Raw genomic sequence first — 24,717 nt, 5'->3', positions numbered from 1 at the left:
CTAAAGTGCAGTTTTTTTATTTAAAAATATAAATCGACCTTCCAAAACTTGTAAAAGAAAAAATTAATGATTTTAACTTACAATTTTGAATGAGAAAGTGACATGTTTGTTAAAAAACATTGATACCATCTTTAATTTGTTAAGTAGGCTGGGAAAGTTAAATTATAATAGACTAAAAATTTAATTTATAATACACTAAAAATAAATATTTTCAGAGTTTGACTTCTATGAGAATATCCTAAATTCTCTACCCGAGAGAAAAAGTATATACAAAGTACTAAATCATTATTTTAATAAAAATAATATAAGTCAATTTCTCCTTTCAATAAATGAACAAAACAACCAAAGACATATTTACATAATTAAAAAGTAAATAATTTGAGAGAAGATAAACTCTATTATTTCATTTAAATGAGCAGAAAGACATATTTGCCTGATGGTTTTAAGCTGTCCAACAGCCTTCATGAAGGTTTTGTAGTTGATGGCAATGGAGATTTTCCTTTCATCTTAGCTGCCTTTTCCATTTTTACCTGTAAATTTAAAACATTCATTTATTTACTAAGTAGTAGACCATTCTAAGGAACAAAAGACTGCACATACCTCATTTGGATTCAGGCCTTATTTATCACAACCATGCCACTCAGTTAATAAGCTGCCATATACTAAAGCCCAAATCCGATCCTTAAAGAGACATGATTGCTTGTTTTTAAGTGCTGTGATTTTAACTTTACAGAAGCATTTTAATAAAAACAATATATAAGTAAACATTGCTTTAGAAGAGAGGATCAATTAATTTGACCTGCTAGTAAAGAATTTTTTTAATACTTAAAAGCCTAACTATACATCCAGCCTGTGCACATTGCCTACAGTTACAGAATGCACCTAAGCCAGCCGGACTGTCTCTGGCACCTGGACTCCTTTAAGGATGCTTCCCTGTAATTCTGGTGTCTATATTCCCACAGTGTTCTTCCCAAAGGCCTTGTCTTCCTCCACTGGAGTTCAAGCAAAGCAGCCGCATACATTCCCAAAGTGGCAGCCTTCTAACATTTCAGACTCATGTAAACCCTTCCCATGGGATTAAAGAACACAAAGCAGAACACAAGCCCACCTGCTTCTTACCCCCACTCATATTCACACACCTCAATTTTCATAGACAAGAGAAGGGGACAGAAAATAAACGGCATGGCAGGTGGAGACAGGGCTTCCTAGCTTCCAACCTGGGAGAGAGTGTGTGAAGAAACCAGGAGGGACCTGGTAAAACCAGTCTATCCAATCCCATCAAATCAAAGCAACAAATTCCCAATAATAAAAGTAATAAATCTAACCTGTACTTCTCCCTCATTATTTTCTCTCTCCTCTGTGAAACAAACCTCATTCAGGAACCATGCATTCATGTCACTGTCACACACTATTATCAGTCAACAGGTCATCTGAAGGACCTCCAAAGGACACCCTACTCTAAGGCAAAGATTAGAGGTTTTGGAGGTGAAAAGAAGAACATTTGAATTCTACCTCTTCCATTTATTAAAGATTTTGGGCAAGTAATTTAACCAATAGATTCTCATTTGTTTTAAAAAAAGGCATAGTAATAATAGCTACGTCTCAAGCTTGTTCTGAAGGCATAAGTGAGATTATATAAAGATCTGGATACTCAATAAGTACTCAACAATTGCTGCTCCCCTGTCTCCTCTCATTTAAAGCCAAATGTTAAATTTGCAGTAACACTTGGTAGGAACGACTTCTGAAAATGGAACCCAGGGTCACTTTACCACTGAGCCACATCCCCAGGCATTTTTATTTATTTATTTTTATTTTAGAGACAAGGCTCACTCAGTTGCTGAGGTTGACCTGGAATTTCCAATCTTCCTGCCTCAGACTCCTGTCTGAGGTGTGTTCCACCATGCCCAATTATATTAACTCTTTTTTTTAAAATGCAGCAAACATGCAAAACAACAAACAAAAGCAGTGTTTGCTCACTTAAAATAGTACTTAATACATCCATCTTGAGTCCTAATTACCTCCTTCTGCTACTTTTCTCTTTCTTTTAAAATTTATTTCCTGGGCCTGGGGATGTAGTTCAGTGGTAGAGTGCTTGCCTAGCACTGATGAGGTACTGGGTTTGATCCTCAGCATCACATATAAATAAATAAATAAGTTATAAAAAAAAGTTTAAAAAATTTATTTCCTGCATAAAGTGCCTTGCACCTAGCAGATCTTTGAAACTTATTTCCTTATTAAAATTCTCCTTTCTTGGGGGAAAAGAGAACAAACATCATCACAGCAGAAGAAAATAATCTGACCTGATATATAAAAGAAGCAATTTTTCAATAACCTCTGACAGTAGCTGCTAAACCATGTTACCACCAAGGCTTCAACTGTCCAAACCAACTTACTATTATCATAAGATTCTTCCCACACCAAATGTTAACAGTGATTGGCAAAGGATAGAAGCAAAACCCAGATACCCACATAGCACTGCTCTTGAGAGGGATCCTGAACCAAGAGATACAGTTTGCTAATGGTCCCTTTCCTCTCAACAGTTCTGGAGTAAAAGACAAGGACTACTGTTATGTGAGATACATGTCAACTCAGAGGAAATCATTCCTATTGGGGTTTCTTAGATTTGAACACCATTAATCATACAGGCTAGACAGGTTATAAGTTGTCTCATAAAGCCATAAATCACACAGGCTGAGGAGTTATGAACTATATCTCATAAATCCAGCATTCCAGGTTTACTGCACTCTGGATGGGCCTGGAATATCCTTTAAAGCATTCATAAATAAGAACTCCTTTCATTATCTTCCCACAAGCAAAAACACTGGCATTTCTTCAACACTGTCACACTACCCAGGCCTCTGGAGGACATAGAGTTCTAGAACCCAGAACAATTAAAATCAATCTGTGAATGTGTGTGTTGCAAAAATGAAGATCAATTTCATTATAAGCCCTACCCTCAATGAAGCTGCAAAAAAAGCATTTTTTTTTAAATCACTCTGGATATTTTATCTCCCTCCCTGATGTCATCCTACTACCTCTTTTCTCTTTATTATGGTCTAAAAGTTTCTGACCTCCACCCCCAATTTATATGCTGAAATTTAGGAGGTGGGACCTAGAGGCAAGGATTAGGTTATGAGAGCTGGCACCTTGTGCATGGGACTAGCGCCCTGTGAAGGAGACCCCAGAGAGCTGCCTTGCCTTGTCTACCACGTGAGGGCATAATGAGAAGATGCCATCTGTGGACCAGAAGGCAGCCCTCACCAGACACTGAAATTGCACACCTAGATCTAAGACACCCAACCTCCAAAACTGAGAAATAAAATTGTATACAAACCACACAGTTTAGGAATTTTGTTTCAGCAGTCCCAACAAACTAAGACAACCTTAAGCCAGAGCTTTCCAAAGAATTTTCAGCAAAGATAGAAATGTTTAATATCTGTGAATATGTGTGTTCCAAGAATGAAGATCAGTTTCATTATAAGCCCTAACCTCAATGGGGCTACAAAAAAAAGGCAGCCGCAAGCCACATGTGGCTTCTAAGCACTTGAAATGTGGGTAGTGTGACTGAAGTAATTCATTTCAAATTTAAAGTCATTTAAATTTAGACTCATGGAGGCACTTATGGTGAATGGCTATAGCACAGATAGTTCCATCTTGAAAAATTTCTACTGTCCAGTTAAGCCTTAACCACTGATCAGGACTCTCCCCATTTGTTTCGAAAGTCTTCATCAGGAAAGCCAAGCTAATATATCTCTTACTCATTTCCTTTGCTCTTGGATGGTAAATTTATTTAGTATTCTTTTTTCATATCTTTGGTTCTTCAGTGAGATCTTGTCTAAGTGAACATAACAGATAGTGAATGGAGGCCTGGGAGTGTAGTTCTGTGGCAGATGCTTACCTAGCATGCATGAGGTCCTGGGTTTGATCCTCAGCACCACAAAGAAAAAAAATAGCGACAGGAGTCTTTACTTTTGTGGAGTTTGTTACTTAGCCGGAGAGATAATAATACCCTAACTAGAAAACAGTCCTAAAGGAAGCAGTTTCTGCCATACAGCTGAAATACCATCCCATAATAGTGCCTTAAGCCAACAGACTTTCATCTAACAAAAACCAAAGTCAAATTTCTCAAATGTGAACACTGCTATAAAACTTTTGGAAGTATAAAAAAGGTCTTTGTAGTTGACATCCATGAAGGCAAATGTCAATTATGTGTCAATTTTTATCATTTACTATAAATAATTACTTATGCAAAACTTGGTACATATAAGGCACTAGGAAAAAGACAAGGATGAACAAAACACTATGCTTCTCCAGGCCTTCACACTCTTGGGAGAAGTGATGAAACTGGCCATCACTTGGTAGAACATATCACACCACACTGCTTGTGTCCTAGCAATTGTTAAGACCTTTGTTTAGTGGTCTCTCTTTTTTAAAAGCTATCAGGTAATTTTAACTTGAAACCCCCTAAAAAAAACACTAAAAAGAAATAGTACATATTAAGAATTTAATTTATTTAATCTTCATTTGATAATTTATCATTTTTTTAGAGAGAGAGAGAAAGAGAGAGAGAGAGAGAGAGAGAGAGAGAGAGAGAGAGGGAGAAATTTTTTAATATTTATTTTTCAGTTTTCGGTAGACACAACATCTTTATTTTTTATGTGGTGCTAAGGATCGAACCCAGTGCCCTGTGCATGCCAGGCAAGTTCGTTACCACTTGAGCCACAACCCCAGCCCCAGATAATTTATAATTTTTTATGATACATATATTTTATTTCTAATGAGCACATAATTGTATATATTCATGAGGCAAAGTGTGATATTTTACTACCTATACATAAGTGTAATGACATCAGGGTAACTGGCATATCTATCACCTTTAACATTTATTTTTTCTAGGTGTTGAGAACATTCAAAAATCCTACTAGCTATGTTGAAATGTACAGTTAATTGTTGTCAACCATAGGAATCCTTCTATGTTACAAAATATTGGAAGTTATTCCTTCTACCCAAACACCCCTGTACCTGTTAACCATCCTTTCTCTATCCCGTTCTCCCTGTCAATTGCATACTTTAAATTAAAAAATACTTAAAAAAACACAAATTCCAGATACACATAAAGGATGAGGTTGTAGCTCAAAGGTATAAAACTTGCCTCGCATGAGTGAGGCCCCGGGGCTCAATTCCCAGCAGCAGGGAAGAGGGGAGTCCATATAATTTACAAATATGCTGACAGTTGATATTGTTATTTTATTTGTATATTTAATCAATGTTTATGACCTCTATAAATCAATCATAGAATATATCACATTATTCATTAGTCCTGCTTCTTTCTGAATTATTCTATGGAAACCTCCAGGCCTAATGCCAACTATAAGACTTTGCAAATTATTTTTATGATATTCCACATATCAAAGTAAAATCATTCTGTAGTGTATTTCTTACAAGTAAATGCTTAATACCAGTGAATTTCCTTAAAAACCTACCCTTTCCTGATATCGCCTTTCAAAGAAAGCCATGTCATCCTCATCAGGTCTCCTTAAGGAAGAATCTTGACTACTTGTACCTACTGACATGGAAAAAAACTAAGTAATGACATATTTATGACATATATTCCCCCAGAATTGAAAAAAAATACAATGAAATATTTCTTCCTGCTAGGTGATGTTTTATTTTCTGAATGAGAAATGGCCCAAGAAGTCCCAAGACCTAATTCTTTTTAAGAAAGAATGGCATCACAAGACAGAAGTAAACCAATAGCAGCAAACATTCTCTCAAATATTCAACTGGCTGTATTAACGCAACGTAGCTATTCCATATGAGTACACTTAGCTATGTCCAACTTTTGACATTACAACTAGAAATCCATGCTGTGCTTTGTACATGAAGGATAATATAATACAAAAGTATGATAAATGCATGATGTAATGCATTGCTGTCTGCATTACTGAGGCTTTACTGAAGCCTTGTATAGGCAACCACAATGATGACACTATCTGCTTTGAATTTTAGCCATCTTTCATAGTATTTATTTTGTAAAATTAATGAAGTTCTAATTTGTAGGCTAAAAGAAATTTAAATCTGCTTCAGTAAGGAGAATCCAGTTTTCTTTGTAGATCCTCTAAAAGCCTATGGAGAAAAGTTCACCTTCAGTACAAATGAATGTCTTCATTGGGTGCTTTCATTTCCAAAACAAAATAGAACTTAGACATCTGTTCTTCTGGTTTCTAAAGCATATAAATTCACCCTCAACCAGCAACCATAAAAGCATCTAACCCCAGTAAATTTCCACAGGGTGCAACCATATCTCAACTATCCTCACAAAAGCTTTGTTGAGAAAGCTTACAGTATGAAAGGAAAATCCACACCTCTGGAAACTCTGGGTCTATTCCTGGATCAGGTTGGGCCATTTAAACTATGTCTTTGCAGACTCCCTTTCCCAGACTTGCATTTTAATGGTACATGATCACTCTTACCAGAGGCAACTACAGAAAACTAGCATGCAGAGTCTGTACTTGCTGAAAAGTAGCCCTCGAAAGCTCTTTTTGAATGTCCTTGGCCACTGCATCATTGAAGATCACTATACAAACTTCTTTAAAATTTAGTGTTGGTATGCCGTGCATCGGCATCAGCACTGGGAAACTTGTGCTTTCTCCTTTCCAATAAGTTAAAAGAACTTAATTGACCTCACCTGCCCCCTGCCGTGGCTGCCATTACACTCAGTCTAAACTGAGGCTTAATGCAGCAATTGTATCAATCTTGAAATCGGCCAAGATTGTGGGTTTTTTTGTTGTTGTTGTTCAATTTTTACATTCAATTATTGCTTCATTGAGTGTTGATTTTATAAGCAGCATTAGAATCTCTTGTGGTGAATGTCAGGGTGTATGAAGATACAAATAAAGTCAAAGAAAGTTCTCATTTTAAAATATTAAAACCTAAAATATACCATATAATTTCCAGAGCACTTGCTTAGCCTGCATGGAGCCCTAGGTAGGATCCACACCACCAACAAAACAAAAACCAAAAAGCCTTTTGATTTCTATCTTCAGTGTTTTCATTCTCTTTTTAAATAAATGAAATATGAAATACTAGCTGTTTCAAATGAATTTATTTGCTCTTAATGTATGAATGGCAAAATCCTCCTAACCTATGGTTATCACTGGATTACATCCCCTTGGGGAGAATCCAAAGGATGGAGGTAATTAGTCCAATAGAAGGCACTCTGATCCAAACACCAGGGCCATAGAACCAGAAAAAGTTCTAAATTTTAATTTATATTATTATTATCAGATTCCTTGTTATTCTCAGATTTATCTATTTTTTCCCCAATAAAAAAATGAAGTTGCTTGCTTTCTTGCAGTGTGTGCCAATATAAAAGAAGAGTAAAACAAAAGGCTAACTTTGAGGTCAAATTGTGTTATGTAATAGTAGAAAGAAGAGAAGCTTAGGAAGGAAACCAAAGCTCAGAATTCTTACTATGTCCAAAAATATTTCTCACTCTAATTCATTACCATTTGTTAGTGTTTCTGGAGAAGAAGTAGATGGTCCTTGCAATGCTTTTAGAAACGCGTGGTCCATGGCAGTAACTGGAGAATTTAAAAATTCAACTGAAGGTGCACCTGAGAACAAAATACATGCAGAATGAAAATCTGTACTTATAGGGATACACACAAGTTATTATGTCTAATGTGAAGTAAATTAGAATCTAAGAAGACTCATTGGCAACCTTTTTGTTTTGTTTTGTTTTGTTTTGTTTTGTTTTGAGAGAGTCTCTCTGAGGTGCATAGGCTGACCATGAAATTGTCATCCTCCTACCTCAGCCTTCAAAGTGATTGAGATTACAGACATGTGCCATAATGCCCAGCAGAAAACTCCTTTCTACAAAAAAGAAATGTTAGCTGGGTACAGTGATGCATGCCTATAATCCCAGCAACTCAGGAGGCTGAGGTGGGAGGATCACTTGAGCCCAGAAGTTCAAGACCAGTCCTGGCAACACAAAATCCCATTAAAAAAAACAAAACAAACAAACAAAAACCACAGGAATTTTTATTTCAATTTTTATCTGTGACCTAAAGGAAAATAGTTTAAAAAAAGGTATTTTTGCATTTTCAACACCTTTCTCCAAAACATTTTTTTCTATGAAAAAATATTGTCCATTAATGTACAATGTCAGCAAATTACTAAACCCTAATATAGTTACAACATTCACTATAAGAAACCTCTGGTTGACGAGGATAGAATAAGTGTATTTTTAATCTTTTCCTGATCTAAAAATATATCTAAAAAAGTATAAAAAATAAAGAAGAAAGCTCCTTCTCCAATGACATAAGGAAATATCCACCATCCCCAAACCACAAATTACAAAGACCTTAGTGCCTGGACTTGGTGCTTAGTGCCTGGACTTCTGGACCAAAAGGAAAAGTACAGAGAAAATGTGCACTTCCTCCAAAACTACCACTTCCCACAGCCCTGTCCCCACATATGGGCACAGGGAAGGAAAGAAACTTTTAGCCCTAAATGGTTTTAAAGTTAGTCCTACCTTGTAATGTGAACAGTATAGAAAAACTGTTCAGTCCTTCCAATTCTTGGCCCCCTTCCTGTCCCCAGCCACCCTCTCATGTGGCACATGAGAATATAGGAGTGGGAGGGGAGGTTCAGGTCCATTCAGGCTCTAGTGCTGTCCTCTGGTTGATGCATGTGTTACTGCTCTCAGATGCTCAAGGATGGCCTAACTTGGCATTTGGTTCCTCCGCTTGATAGGACCTGGTGGCCTCATACTGGCTCTCACTAGAAGTACAGACTCCCTCAAAGCTTGCCACTTCTTCTATGGGATCCCCTGGCTTAGGACCCACCTTCGGATCTGCTCTGGGGTTACCTTGTCCCCCTATGACAGATGTCAGGGCACTGCCATTATCTCACATTTGAGCTACCTGCCAAGCATTCCCTGAGAGCTAGGAATGATGGTCCTTGTGTACCGTAAAGGAACTGCATCCCAGCCAGAGGTCACCTCGATTTAGGGGCCTACATGGCTACAGGGACCCTCTGCCCCTGGGCTCCCCCCAACTTGACTGTAGGACAAAAACAAAGTATGGAAGCATATATCTCCTCTCCTCAATATCACCTCTCTGTACCTTCTCCCTCTATTTCCTGAGAGGCCAAGAGGAGAGGTTTTTCTTTCTGAATACTATGAAGATACTTGGGTGATAAAATACTAGAAATCACAAAAAGGCAACGATGCCCGCTACTATCACTATTGTTTGGCATTTTTCTGAAAGTAGTAGCCATTAAATTAATCAAAGTAAGAAGGTTCATAAATATTGGAAAGAAGCAAAAATACCATTATTTGCAAAATATAGTAAAATATGTTTAATAACTCTAACATTAAGAAATAAGACTGATAATAAAAATAGCAGAAAAAATTTGCTTTTTTATAAAGGAACAGAAAACAAAGGAGGAAAAAACATGCATGATACCTCTTTTATTTTCTTTTTTAGTTATATAGATGGACACAATATCTTTATTTTTATTGATTTTTTTCTCTTATTATCACCTTTATTTATTTATTTTTATGTGGTGCTGGGGATCAAACCCAGGGCTTCACATATGCGGGATGAGCGCTCTACCACTGAGCCACAACTCCAGCCCTATTTTTATTGATTTTTATGTGGTGCTGCGGATCAAACCCAGAGCCTCACACGTGCTAGCAACTGCTCTACCACTGAGCTATCATCACACATGTATTATGTATAGCTCCAACCCAGGATAGCTATTTGAAAAAGAGATTAAATAACTAGAAATAAACTTAATTAAGAACTGTGCAGGACTTCTAGAAAAACAATTTCAGAATCCCACGTAGCTTCACAGAAGATAAGTGACAACATTTCAAAAATATCAATTATTCTACCTCAATCTACACATTCTATGTGATTTCAATTAAAATGATAATTCATATTTTTATAATTTCTTTTTTTAACCATACGATTTATTTTTATTTTTTTAGTCATACATGCAGCAGAATGTATTTTGACATATAATACATACATGGAATGTACATACATCAATCATATTGTCTATTCTATTCTATTCTGCTGCCCTTCGTATCCCCCATACTCCTCCCCTCCCTCTCTCAATCTTTCTCTCTATCCAATCTAATGTGACACACTTTTTTTTTCTTTTTCTCATCACAACATCACACATGTATTATGTATAACAATGAGGTTCTCCTTCCATCTTCCGTGCAACTCCCCTTCTCCCTCTTTTTCCCTCTGACCTCTCTTCACTATTTAGTGGTAGGCTTCTTCTCATGCTCTTTCTCCCTATCCCATTTTGAGTCACCCCCACTTATATCAGAGAAGACATTTGGCATTTGTTTTTTAGGGATTGGCTAACTTCACTTAGCAGAATCTGCTCTAATGCCATCCATTTCCCTGCAAATGCCATGATCTTGTTATTTTTTAGTGCTGAGTAATATTCCATTGTGTATAAATGCCACATTTTTTTAATCCATTCATCTGTTGAAGGGCTTCTAGGTTGGTTCCACATTCTAGCTATTGTGAATTGTGCTGCTATAAACATTGATGTGGCTGTGTCCCTGTAGTATGCTCTTTTTCATATTTTTATAATTTCACAAAAGATGCTATAATTCAGTAAAAATTAAAAGGAAAGAATGACTCAGAAAAATTCTGAAGTAATAAAATTAAGCCATAAATTAATTAATTTACTTACTATATGGTTGTATTAACAAAAACAATATGGTAAAGTGTACAGAAATATTGAGGCCAACTACGGAGGCCATAGCATTCTGTAGGTTGAAACCAAACATTAGCTGAAGAACCCAGATCAAGTTGTTAACTTCTATGAAGTTGCTTACTTCTCAATAGATGGATGGCTTAAGAAATTGAGGTATCTATCCCACACTTACTATATGGTTGTATTATACACTCCACACACAGTGGAATCCTAAACATCATTAAAAAGAATTAAAATTATGGTATTTGCTTGTAAATGGATGGAATGAAGAGTATCATGCTAAGTGAAATTAGCCAAACTCAGAAACTCAAAGGTTGAATGTTTTCTCTTATAGATGGAAGCTAGAGTAAAAGAAAGGAAAGGGGGAGGGAAGAATAAGATTACCTAAAGAAGCAATCAAACACTAATAGGCAAGAGAAAGGAAGTCTAGGAGAGTAGAGGTAGGAGAAGCGGGTGGGACAGGAGGGAAAAGGGCAAGGGAACAGGGAGATTAGGAACTGAAATCAGTTTCCACGCATGCATGAATATATCCAGATGAACCCAACTCCTATGTATAACCATAAAACTCTCATATTAAAAAACAAAACAAAAGGAAGTTGTTTACTTCTCTGTGCTAAGTCTCCTAGTGTGTAAAATAAGACTACTCTAACCTATGGAGTTGTTGGGAGGATTAAATGAGGAAATACACATGAAACTGTTGGAATAACCCCTGGCACAAAGCCTCCACCATCATCATTATCTTTGTACTTGTATTTGGATTCTCTGTAGCTGATACATGAGCCTATTACAATCATGTACCTATTAAAACTGCAAATTCTACTTTACTTACAGAATTTAACAAGTTAGATGTCTAAACTACCTAGAATAGAACAAATGCATAAACATATCAAGACAATCTTAGAAGATGAACATAAACAGGAGGAAGAACAAATATCAAAACACCATGAAGCCATCAAAATTTTGTATACATAATATTGGCACAGGACAGACAAACAGGCCAGCAATACAAAATAACAAGTGTGATAGACTGTGAAAAAGTTTCCTATTATTTGACAAAGAATGGTGTTGGATAACTGTCCACCAATGTGGACAAAACCTGAAGTTAGACATAACTATCTCATAGTTTCACAAAAAAGACAACAATTCCAGATGCCTGAAAAAGCTAAAAATGTAATTGCATATTAAAGTAAAATGAAGAAGAGTATGTTTCTAAAATTAGAGTAAAAAATAAATTTGAATAGGGAAGGCCTGTGCAAAATTTAAAAACTATGACTTTTTTCCCCTAAGATTAAAAGATGGACTTAGGGATATAGCTTCATGGTATAGCATTTGCCTGGAATGTGCAAGGCCCTAGGTTTGATCCCCAACACTGAAAAAGAAAAGAAAAAAAAGAAAAGAAAAGATTAAAAAAAAGTGACAGATTGGGAGAAAATATCTGCAACATACAGAAAGAAAGAAAGGATTAGTTTTCAGAATAAATAAAGAAGACTTTGTATAAATCAATGAAAAAAGATAAACACAGAAAAACAAGCAAAAATATGAAAGACAATTCACAGAAAGTAAAACAGCCAATATATATGAAAAGATCCTCATCTCACTAATAACAAAGTGAGAAAAAGCAAATTCAAGCAATAAACAATGTCACACAACAGACTGGCAAAAATTAAGTTTAATAATATCAATGATGAGCTCAAATGTGAGAAAGTAGGTCAGATGAATCACCATGAGAGGAATTAAAAAAAAGTTCTGGGCTGCAGATACACCTTCAGTTGGTAGAGTGCTTGCCTTGCATGCACAAGGTCCTGGGTTCAATCCCTAGCACCAAACAAACAAACAAAACAAAACAAAAAACAAACAAAGAAAACAAGTTCTGGGGCTGGGGTTGTGGCTCAGAGGTAGTGCACTCGCCTAGCATGCAAAAAGGCACTGTTTGATCCACAGCACCACATAAAAATAAAATAAAGATATTGTGTCCACCTATAACTAAAAAATAAATATTTAGGGAAAAAAAAGAAGTTTTGCACTTTGGGAAGACAACTTGTTTTAAGCACGTATTAAAATTTCACATGAGCACACACTTCACCCCAGCAATTCTATTTCCCTATAGCTACCTTAAAATCAAAGTCATAAAAGGACACAAGGAAGGAAGTTCAAGTATTTTTCTAGACAAGATTGTGTGTAATGGCAAAAAATATGGAAACTTAAATGCTATGAACAAGGAAATAGCTAAACTGATAAACTCCAGTGTGGAATACTGTGTAACAATGAAAAAGAATGACATAAATTCATGTTTCCTGATAATAGGCCTTCAAAATTTTCCTAAGAAAAAGAGGTAAACTGTAAAAATGTATGCTTAAGAGAAAATTAAGTTAATTAATGACAGCAAATTACTCTCTGGGAAAGAAACTGGAGTAACTAAAAGTGTGTACAATGGGACTTTATATTTCATTTCTATTGTTTGAAGTTTTACAAGAAAGTATACATGTATGTTTACATAATTTTGAATGAAAAAAATAAAATACATCTTGTAAAAAGAAAATAAAATTCTCACATAGAAGTGTTTAATGTAGACAGGGAACATATTCACCTCCCCAATCCCCCTCAACTCTCTTAAGTTTACAGCTACCTTCAAGAGTTTAGAATACATCCTATTAAACCTTTCCCTGTGTTAGTTAAGACTTACATGTACACAGAAGATATATTGGGGTACATACATGTATGGACAAATTTTATATAGATGTGATTACATGTATGCAGGCAAAGGTACAGATACACACATGAGCAGAGGCCTACAGTTTTCCAAAATGAGATGATTATAATGCTAGAAAAAGGACAAAATAGGGTAACAAATATCATGTCAAACAAAATAAACATTATTTGGCTATCACAAACAATGGGGATATGAATTGGGATACGTGCAGGTACTAAAGTAGAAGTGATCTTTTCCCTTGTTTTTTTCCTAAATTTTCTATAATGACAATGTATCACATAGTGGCAATGAAACCTTCTAAAGATTAACAATCAACTGAGGGAATATTTTTTTTAAAAAAAACATGATGAGAGGGAGGATAGTAGAGAATAGGATAGATAGCTGAATACATCAGACACTAGAATGGCAATATGTAAATCAATGGAAGTGTAACTGATGTGATACAGCAATCTGTATACGGGGTAAAAATGGGAGTTCATAACCCAATTGAATCAAACTGTGAAATATGATATATTAAGAACTGTGTAATGTTTTGAACTACCAACAATAAAAAAAAATCACAAAAAAAACAACATGATGAACATAAATTGCTCAACAAAGACTTCACTACTGTTAGCGCCATAAAAATCATGACAAGATCACAATTCATCTGTCATCACTTACCGATCCCACTGTCATCTAATCGCATGTAGCCTTCTGCCAGTGAGCTGAAACCAGTTAATCCTCCCATTGCTGCATAAGGAACATCCTGTCCCACTGGTTTTCCCTGAGCCATTCTTTCTTGCTTTGTTTCCACGACTGTGTCATGGGCATATGCAGGCTGACCACAAGCACACGTGAAAGAGCTATGGAATCCTGAACACTTGGAACCTGAATAAAGACGGAAAAGATGTTACATGTTTAAAATTCAGGAACTGTACTGTCCACCCAAAGGATATGGTTTGGCCAAAGATGGCTGAATCTAGATCCTCTGACCCTTTATCCCAGTGCCCCTGACCTCCCTGCAGGCCACTGCTCTTACTTCTGAAAGATGGTGAAGTGGTAAGTGGGTACATAAGGTACATAGAAGGAAAAAGATTTTTTTGCAAAACCAGCTGGGACTAAAGAAAGGAAGTTAAAGAATGCAGTATAGGAAATGCACATATGATGGGGACAGCCCAGTGGGCAGGTCCAGGTTGAAATCATATAGAATACCCTACAGATCAACTCCGATAAAAGCCATACAGAAAAACCAACCCATAAACCCAAAAACGATCCAAAGGATAGTACTGATGAATGCTACAACACCAAGGAGTCATGAAAATATTATGCCAGGTCCAAGAAGTCAGTCACAAAAGACCACATATCCTATGATTTAACTTACATGAAATGTCCAGTATAGGCAAATCCATAGATATAGAAAGTAAACTGGTGGTTGCAAAGGGGTGGAGAGAGATAGGAATAAGGAATAACTACTAACAAATATGGAGTTTCTTATTAAGGTAATGAAAATGTTCTAAAATGTATTATGCTGTTACCTGCCCAAGATTCACTTTGATGAATATATTTAAAACCATTAAATTGTATGTCTTAAAAATGTGCATTATATCTAAATGAAGTTTTTATATAAAAAAACAAGCCATATTGGAATGGAAGCCAGAATATATCATTAGCAGAATCATTACCAGCTCATACCTCTCAAAAATGTAGAGCCATGACACATAAATCTGCTTTATCCAACCCGTACATGAAGTCTTTGAAACATGTTCATTCCTGCTCCTTTCAATTAAAATATTTTAGAGGTTAAGTTTCCCTTATCAAAAGTTCTTGGGCCTGGAAATATTCCAGATTTTAGATTTCTTTGGATTTTGAAATATTTGTATAGACTGATTGAGCATCCCCAATCTGAAAAATTTTGAGTATCATATCAACCCCCCATAAAATTTTTTTTGATACCAGGGATTGAATTCAGGGTCACTTAAACAATGAGTCACAACCTAGCCCTATTTTATATTTTGTTTAGAGACAGGTTCTCATGGAGTTGCTTAGCACCTCACTTTTTACTGAGGCTGCTTTTGAACTGGAGATCCTCCTGCCTCAGCTTCCCAAGTCACTGGATTACAGGCATGCCCCACCTGCCTGGCTCAGCTCAAATATCTGATGTGTGAAATTCTTTTTAAAAGTCTCAAATGGGGCTGGGGTTGTGGCTCAGCCGTAGAGTGCTTGCAAGGCTCTGAGTTTCATCTTCAGCACCACATTAAAATAAATAAATAAATAAAGGTATTGTATCCAAGCACAACTAATATATATATATAATATATAAATAATCTGAAAAAAATTTAGTTGAGGCCTACAGGTGTACAAGTGTAGCTCAGTGGTAGAGTTCTTGCCTAGCATGCACAAGACCCTGGGTTTGATCCCCCAAACTAGAACAACAAAAGAGCAAGAAGCAGGAGAGAAGAACAAGAAAAATTTAGTTGATTAAACTCCCACTTTTTAAATTTTTGAATCAGATTGGATCGTGTCTTGTAATTCTCTAAAATCTATTCCCATTAATTCATGAGGTTAGAGTTCATGATTACTAAGCATGCCAATAACTCTATGTATCTATACATTAAATTTTGCTTAGTTTGTTTTTCAATTCAAGATAAGTAAAATTCAAAATGAAGAGATAATTGCAGATATCAAGAGACCAAAATACCAAGAGGCTGAATTGTGTCTGCAGGTGAGGAAGGTCATGCTCATGCCTACCACTATATTTCAGTGCCTGGAATGATAGTGCCTAGGACAGAGTAGGTGCTCTGATTTATTTCCTGAATGAACTGATGTGATGTGAATGCTCATTTGACTCCTCCTCTCTTAGGCTTTTGTTGAAAAGAAGAATAGGAAGAGTTGTTTCTGTCAGGGTTGGATCATTAATAAAGATATTTTATTGTGGGGGATGAGTAGTGGGGATTGAATTCAGGGACACTCAACCACTGAGCCACATCCCCAGCCCCATTTTGAATTTTATTTAGAGACAGGGTCTCCCTGAGTTGTTCAGCGTCTCGCCATTGCTGAGGCTGGCTTTGAACTCAAAATCCTCCTGCCTCAGCCTCCCCAGCTCCTGGGATTAGAGGTGTGCCCCACTGTGCCCTATAATAAAGATATTTTGTGTAAGTAAATTAAATATATATTTTGTGTTAAGTAAATCCACATATAATGCAATTTCATGGTTGAAACTCTTATAAAATAGGATGATCATAAGGAATAATCCAGGGCCATGAATAATTTGGATAATATGTATGAGTTAATGAGGGTCCTCCTTGAGTTCCTTATCCTCATCCACGTCTCTTTTAACCACAGTCACTTTAGCCCCACATAGACACCCTCCCTCCTGTGCTCTATTCCAGTCTGCTTAGCTCTTTAATATTGACTCTGTACCTGATTAAACTGGTACAAAGACACATTCAATACTCAATAGAGAAATTCAACCGACCTGCGGCTATGTATAATAGTGTAACTTACATGCATTGCATGTAAAACCAGGTGCAGGGCTGTGTTGATCAGCAAAGTGCTTGCACCTGCATCGAATGGGCTGCGTGCCATTCAAAGGCACAAAAAGGTAAGCCCTGCACTGGCAGCCAGTCACTCGGCAAGGCAGATCAATGGGGCGCTGCTGTGGAATTGTTTCAAAGTCAGTTTTATGTTGCTTATACCTGAAAAAAGAAAGGGAAGACATACAAACACAATCGGGTACTGCCAAAAGTTACAATCTCTATTCTGTCAGATGCAAATACAATTCTGTTTTGTTTGGTTTTGCTATTCTTGTTAATAAGGAAAACAAACTCCTCTGTATGCAGTATTTGTCAGCTTTGGTCAGAGGGAATCTTCGTACTTTTAGATTTTTATTTTAAGTTATATAAGAAGTTTCATAGCAATACCAAGATACATAAAATACTTGCTCATCAATGCAGATCCTTTGATATGTATGCATAACCTGAGAGTGTCAAAAAGGTTCTTTATAAAAATGCTTTTGAGGGACTGGGGATGCGGCTCAGCGGTAGAGCTGCGAAGCCCTGGGTTCCATCTTCAGCACCACACAAAAACAAACAAACAAATAAATAAACAAACATACTGTGTCCACACTTTAGTCTACAACTAAAAGAAGTAAGTATTTTTAAAAAATGGTTTTGATCAAATGCACTACTTAAATTATTTTCATGATTTGATTTTTATAATTGAAGTAGGCTCCATATGTATGTACTATTGCAACTTATTTTAATATAATTTTAACTTTTATTTCAAAGTAAACCTCAGATATTTTAAAACTTAAAATTCTGTTAAAAGATTGTTAGTAATTTTTTTTACTCCTTCTCAGAAGGAGCTACTTAGAAAAATAATATTAAATTTGTCTTATTCTTAATAAGGATCTAGGAAATGTAGGTTAAACTATGACAAACTACTTTTCACTTTGAAAAAAGAGACACATTTTAAAAAATTACATGTAGTTTATAATTATGTAATTTACAATTACGTAGAGTGGCTGTGGAAAGCGTTAAAGAAGAACCAATTGCATTTAACAATGCTTCAAGAAATTTAATAAAGCCATCCTTTCACCCAGAAAGTTCATTTTGGAAAATCTACCCTAAGAAAATAATTACACATAAACAAAAAGCATTGTGCATAAAGACAATATTAACAATAGTATCTATAATAGCAAATGTATACCATATGTGAACACGTGTACATATGCATATTCACACATATATGGGAATAGATAAGCAAATGACTAGAGGATAGTTTTCAAACTTTTTAAATCCTTTCTTCAAATTAAATCTTTCACCGAATCATAACACTGTATGTAAAATAGACGAAAGCAGGAACTGAAGCCCCTCTTCCCTTCCCCTAACCTGCCCTTCCAGCTGCTGCACCCTTGAGTCTTGCTCAGAGCTCAGTGAACACATGATGAACACCACTGGGTTAGCTGGAGTATCGTGCAGGTATTAAAAATCTTGTTTGAGATTACTATAATAATGTAGAAACATTTCTGTGATTCTGTCATTAAAAAAGAGCTTAATATTTTATACACACACAAAACCAACAACTAAATGAACTATGCAAGGAAAAAATTACATAGATAAAGTTAGTAGTATAACAGCAACTGGCTGTTGGGTGGTGTGTGTTCTACTTTTCTATATTCCTCTCCATTTTCCTTAATGACAATGTCTCACTTTGATAACAAGGGGAAATAAATAGTTTGAGTAGAAAACTCAGTACTACAAGTTTCTCCATTAAATTTGGCTGAGTTTTTAAGGGTCAAATCCATGCTCTACAAATGCTATATTTTGATAATAAATTTATTTACATATTTCTGGGATACAAATGGTTCCTCACATGATTTCTAGTTTATTTTTTTTTTTAAATCAACTTTCAGGTTTAGGCTCTTTGTTTCATTGAATCTTCTTTTCTATAAGCAGCATGAAATCTTTTAAGAATTATAAAACTATCATAAAATTACCAAACCCCTCTTCAGTTTTAAAAGATGGATGGCAACACATGCCTCTCCTCCACCCACCACAATGTTTTTAACTGAGATTGTTAGATAAGCTTAAAGTCAATCCATATACACATTACTCATCCTAGCAACTGCCTAAAACAACCTCTGGCAAAGTGCAACTGTAAACAGCAACTACACAAAAAGTCTCTCAAAAATAAGCCCCAGGAATTTCTATCAAAACAAGGAATTTACCCTTCAGTGGTTTCCTCAGAACAAAAAATCAAAGTTGTTGCCTGAAATCACATAATAGGTTCAGTGGTCTTTCTGTGAAGCAGTTTGATCATTTTGATCTTTACAACTGTGAGACAGTAGCAAAAATCTGCAGTAGAGCATGTACACAGAGAAATGCAAACCTTAGACCCAGGCAGCCTGCATTAAGGACTGGAGCCCCCTAACCTCCTTTGCCCCTGTGATTTTCTTGGAACATGACCATTTGTAACCAAAAGCAGTGTATGCTTATGTTTTTATTTTTAAAGAAAAGTTCTTAAAGAAGAGTATCAACACAGCTGTTCTTTAAGATGGGAAGGGTGATTAGTAAATTTGAGGAGGAATGCTTGTTTATCAAAGGGTAGCATGGGACAGGTGGACACTGCTTCCTAACCAAACTGAAAGATCCACAGCAGAGTCACAGGAGCGGCAATATCTTGTTCACCAAGAAAACAGAGGTAATAAGTCTATGAGTCTAAAAGAATAGAACCAAAAAAATTTAATGACAACTTAAAACTTTTAGGTATTTCTATTGTTTTATGTAAAGGCCTATTTTTTAGGTTTTTTTTTTTATTTTAAGTTGTAGATAGACTGCGTGCCTTTATTTGTTAACTTTTATGTGGTGCTAAGGATCAAACCCAGTGCCTCACACTTGTGAGGCAAGCACTCTGCCACTAATTTACAGCCCCATCCCAAAGCTTATTTTTAAATGTTTCTTAATCATCACATTATTACTTATGGAAGGAGAATATGTTTTGCTATTGTTCTTATTTTCTAGTCATGAGAAAATAGCAATAAACTATATTACCTATGTGTACAAAAACACAGTGTCTCCGGGCCAACGAGTTTACAATCCATTCCTGTTGGTGATCGCCAGCTCACAAATAACCTGTTCTGTAAGCGCATAGGTAAAACTTTCTTCTTGTATTCTTCATATTCTTCAGGAGTAAAAAGTTTCCCTCCATCGTCCTCACCAACAATTCTACAACAGAAAACATTGGTCTTATTACCCTTGAGAATGTTCTAGGTTACACATACTAAACTCTAAAACTATACTTGTATAGTTAAAGGAAAGGCTGCTTTGAGGTTTTTTTGTTTGTTTTGTTTTGTTTTGTTTTAGATACCTGTTAAGAACCCCATTACAAACAATGATAATAAAACTTTTGCTTCTGATGGCGTTCAGCCATGCTACCCCAAAACATGACTCCTTGGCATTTGAGGAAGCAGCAGAAGCTGGAAGGCCACTCTCACCTTCCCTGTGTTCTTCTTCCCTGCAGTAGGTCATACATCAGTCATTCCAGAGGTCCCCTCCCCATACCTGGAGGAAAAGCACATGCTGGAGGAGATACCCTGACAGGGAGAAGAATCTGACGAATAGGCCTTACTAAATGCTTCCCAATTTGTACCATTAGGACACACCCTTTTGTCCTTTGGTCATACTTCTCCAGGACTATCCACTCTTCATCAAATCTAAGCATAAAAACATACAAGATCTCCTGTTTCTTTGGGTCTTCACTTCTGAAGGCTCCATGTCATATAAACTGAAATAAATTGGCAAACTTCTCTCTTGTTAATATGTCTTTTATCATAGGTACCTCAGCCATGAACCTAGTGATGACTGAAGAAATCTTTTCTCTCCTGCTATTCCCTGCTAACAAAGGATTATAAATTAAAAGTCAATGATTTCACACCATCTGCCTTTACTGATTAAGGCATATCAATGGAATATTACTATATATTTATCTCAGTTTCTCCTGTTAATTCTGAGTCAGACAGGTTCGTTCTTCTCATTAAACTCGAGAGCCTAAGCTGCTGAAAATCTAATGTTTTTGTCTTTTTAAAGATAGAACCAACAATAACAAATCAATGAAGAAGCCAACCATGACTAATTCCATACCTGAACCCAAGCCGTGGCCAGGAGTTTAATTTTATGTAGGCTCTAAAAACCTGCTTGGATTTGCACAGGCTCATACTGACACCCGTGTATTGGACAATTAGGTGTTTCATTGCTTAATTTCAGATTCCAAAATATTATGGGAAAAATCAAGCCATCACTATTTCTAAGGGGAAAAAAATTTGTCTTTCTGGAGGAAAATAAGGTACAACTAAACAAAGGTCTTTAAAGAGGAAGACATTTCTCTATGAAAATGCCCTCTAACCTCTAAAAATCATAAAAAGTTTCATTTGTAAAATGCAACATAACTTTTTTAATGCAATACATACATTTTATCATACTTTGAAACTGTTAGCTGAGAATAAAAAAACAATTCATAAGTTATGAAATTCCTCAACTTCTTCCTTATTTAAGCAATTGAGATGTACTATAAAATATTTTTTTGTTATTGTTTTTTTTTTGTTTGTTTGTTTTGGCAGAACCCAGAGGGATTCTGCCACTGAGCTACATATCTAGCCCTTTTTATTTTATTTTGAGACCGCCTGTCTCTAAATTGCCCAGGCCACAAAGAATCTTTACATCCTTCAGCATAAGCCTCCCAATTTGCTGAGATTATTGGCATGTACCAACATCCCTGACCGAAGGACATTTTCTTTCTTTTTTTTTTTTTAATATTTATTTTTTAGTTTTTGGCGGACACAACATCTTTGTCTGTATGTGGTGCTGAGGATCGAACCCGGGCCACACGCATGCCAGGCGAGCGCGCTACCACTTGAGCCACATCCCCAGCCCCAGGACATTTTTTTTCGAGAAAAACTGAGGGTCATTACACTTTATTATGGCTATCAAGAATATCTAAGGAGAACAGAAATATTTTTTAAAATTTTATTTTAGTAGTAGATGGATACAATACCTTTATTTTGTTTATTTTTATGTGGTGCCCAGATAGAACCCAGTGCCTCATGCATGCTCAGCAAGCCCTCTAGCACTGAGCCACAACCCCGGCCCACAGAAAGATCTTAAAATAAACCATGTTTTCCCTCAGGGTTGGAGATGAAATCATCGTCTCGCCCATGCTAAACAAGCACCCTAAATCTGAGCTACATTCCTGGCCCTTTTTTAAAATTTTGAGACAGGGTCTCACGAAATCGTCTAGGCTGGCCTGGAACTTGCTATAGGATTCCCATGACCAAGTGTAGATCTTTTAAGGAAGAGATTGTTTTTCAAGTTTTAAACCAGTGCCTCTCAAATTTTATTGTATTTCCAGATCCCAGGAGGTCTCATTCAAATGCAGATTCAAATTCTTAGATCTGGGGGTGGGCTTGAGATTCTGCTTTTCATCAAGTTCCCTGGTCGTATCTATATTACAGTTCTCAGCTTCAGGCACTTTGAGTAGCAAGGACTCTACACTTCCCCTCCCAACTGCCCCCCACCAAAACACGGAGGCATGACCAAATCAAGTTAAATTGAGGAAGAAAAGTTCATTTCTGATGGACACTCATCTTTTTGACCCTTCTCTCAGATTCCCTTTCATATCTAGGCACCCAAGACGGTTTTCCTGGCCTTTCTCAAATCCTGATGTTAAACAAGGGATTTGATAATCCCCTTTAAAGAGAAATGTTGAGTGCTATTTATGCTTGCAAAAATAATTTCCCACAGGCCTGCCCCTAGCACTTTCTGGGCAAGGGACAAGCGGAGGTCCACAATCCAAACATCTAAATACCTAAGTTGTGAGAAACGGAAAGTTCGGTGGTCCATTTTCAAAACTTACTCTTTAGCCCTTTTGAGATGTAAGATCCAATTGTAGCCATTTTAAGTACAGTCCTTCCCTTTGCCCACCCTGATTGTAAAATTAGCCAATCACGTAGATTATAACCCCAGGCTCCTCCTATCAGGACAAGCACAGCCTTAGGGATAAAAGCAGGTGGACTGCCCTCCCTGCTCCCAGTGTGCTTGCTGGAGATTTTCTTTGGTGGCATGCCCTTCTGTATTTCTAACATTAGTCAACACCAGGGCTCAGCAACTTGCTCCCAGGGAAAAAGCACAAAAACACGAAGGTTACCGGAGCCGGTTCTGCCCTGGGTAAGGGCTGAGTGTAGTTTCTATAACCTGCCTTACCCAGACCCACCTAAGAGGACATGGGGACTGATCCATCAAGTTCCCTCCACAATCTCACGATTCCAGCTCAGAATTTTCAGTCACTTCTAAACTAGCAGTCAGCTGAGAAACCCATCCGCCAGAGAACCCATCTGCCCGGGACCCATCCCCAGTCGTTGTTGTGCTCCCCACACCCTCGCCCGACCTTTAGAGTAACCAGCTTTAGGGAGAGTCGCCTTCTGCTTAGGTCTCCCAAGCCCAGCCAGGATTGTGTCACCTATCATCCGTACATGCAGAGCTCTCCCCTTCAACTTCTCATCCTTCTGCCAGTCCTCTCGGTATTCCCCATTCGTCTGTTTTCCAACTGTCAACATTTTTTGTTAGAAGATGGGGGAGGGGCGGAGGAGAGTTAAAAATCCTTCCATCCAAGTGCCTCAGCCTTTGTCAGAGCCTTGACAGTGAACCACATCCTCAAGCCAAAGGAGAGGCTGTTTCCTGTTTGGGATACAAGACTCCAAAGCCATGATTACCACACCCGTTGGGGTGTTTTTGTCCAAAGGAGCACCTCTGGGTTGGGAGCATGTTCCAAGTTCACGACTTGCCCTAACGCTGGAATAACGTGCGAGCTCGGGGTCTGCTAACTGAGTGTGCTCAGTGTGGGATTCTCCAGGGGCCACATAGGAGTGGGGGAAACCACGGGGCTCTGCACGAATATAGTTAACATCCCTCTTGGAAGGGGAGGCAAACCCGCCGCGGCAGACCCCGATGGCTGCCTGGAACTCCGGGTCAGCATATTTAATTTCAGCAAGTTAATCTAGGCCTCCCTCAACAGCCTGGGAAGAGATTCCCCGATCCCCAGCGCTCGCCCGGCAGCAGGTCTCGGCCAGCGCCACCAGTCCCCCTCGGCAAGGGAGACCGAGCCGGGCCCGGCGTTCTCGCCCGGTGGAGGGGCGGGACGTGAGCCCCGAGCGGCCTCACCTGCGGTACTCCAGGTACTCGTCCACCGCCGCGGCGCCGCCGGGGGGCAACCTCAGCCGCTCCATGGCCGCGGGGAGGCTAAGACGCCTGCGCCACTCGCCCCGAGCTCGCCCTGCGCGCGCCAGCACACAGCCGAGCAGCCAGGACAGCCCCGTGGATTGGCCCAGCCCGCAGATCCCCGTGGGCGGGCGCAGTGACCGCGCAGGAGGTGAGCGCTGCTACCTGGCCCCGCACAGGCAGAGGCACGTGAGCCCCTGTGCTGCAGCATGGCCCGGGCAGGGTGGGGGCAGTTTGCAGCCGGCCAAAGAGGATTCCCATCACCGCTCCCTTCTGCCCAGTGTCCTTGTGAGTAACAAGGGAGAACAATGTCTTGTATATCATGGATTCATGGGAAATAGCTCTTTTCACTTAATCCAAGTTTTGGAAATAAGCTATTTCCAGAAGGTCCTGGTGAGTTTGAAGCTGGCCTCACCACAATAGCAGTGTTTTCAAAAGAGCATGTGTTGGGCAAGCAGGAGGCCCTGGGTTCCATCTTCAGGACCACAAAAAATAATAATAAAATTTTTT

The 24,717-nt window shown here is 37.8% G+C and overlaps 1 protein-coding gene across 3 annotated transcripts; it reads right to left on the bottom strand.

Moving 5' to 3' along the window:
• Nucleotides 1-275: 275 nt before the first annotated feature.
• Nucleotides 276-24,450, bottom strand: LOC101973777 (protein FAM221A). Of its 3 annotated transcripts, none has more exons than XM_021722242.3 (7): nt 24,151-24,450; nt 19,990-20,163; nt 16,943-17,133; nt 14,120-14,326; nt 7,509-7,616; nt 5,484-5,563; nt 276-530 (listed from the first exon to the last, which is right to left on the bottom strand). In XM_021722242.3, exons 1-7 carry the CDS (start codon nt 24,213-24,215, stop codon nt 462-464), a joined length of 894 nt encoding a protein of 297 aa, XP_021577917.3. In that variant the 5' UTR covers nt 24,216-24,450; the 3' UTR covers nt 276-461. The 3 variants fall into 3 exon arrangements, with proteins under 3 accessions (XP_021577917.3, XP_005319169.4, XP_021577918.2); XM_005319112.4 differs by having other exon boundaries at nt 5,484-5,566; nt 24,151-24,446; XM_021722243.3 differs by lacking the exon at nt 5,484-5,563 and having other exon boundaries at nt 24,151-24,444.
• Between the last annotated feature and the right edge of the window lie 267 nt (nt 24,451-24,717).

Source organism: Ictidomys tridecemlineatus, chromosome 2, assembly GCF_052094955.1.
Source record: "Ictidomys tridecemlineatus isolate mIctTri1 chromosome 2, mIctTri1.hap1, whole genome shotgun sequence".
Taxonomy (NCBI): Eukaryota; Metazoa; Chordata; class Mammalia; order Rodentia; family Sciuridae; genus Ictidomys; species Ictidomys tridecemlineatus.
The sequence above is the reverse complement of the archived record's forward strand: the minus strand, read 5'-3'. Positions and strand labels throughout refer to the sequence as shown.

Coding starts and splice junctions, on each gene's coding strand:
- LOC101973777 (XM_005319112.4), bottom strand. CDS start 24,215: ATGGAGCGGCTGAGGTTGCCCCCCGGCGGCGCCGCGGCGGTGGACGAG. Junction 5,567..7,508: donor TCCAGAAACACTAACAAATG/GTAATGAATTAG, acceptor TTTCCATGTCAG/TAGGTACAAGTAGTCAAGAT. Junction 531..5,483: donor AAAGGCGATATCAGGAAAGG/GTAGGTTTTTAA, acceptor TTAAATTTACAG/GTAAAAATGGAAAAGGCAGC.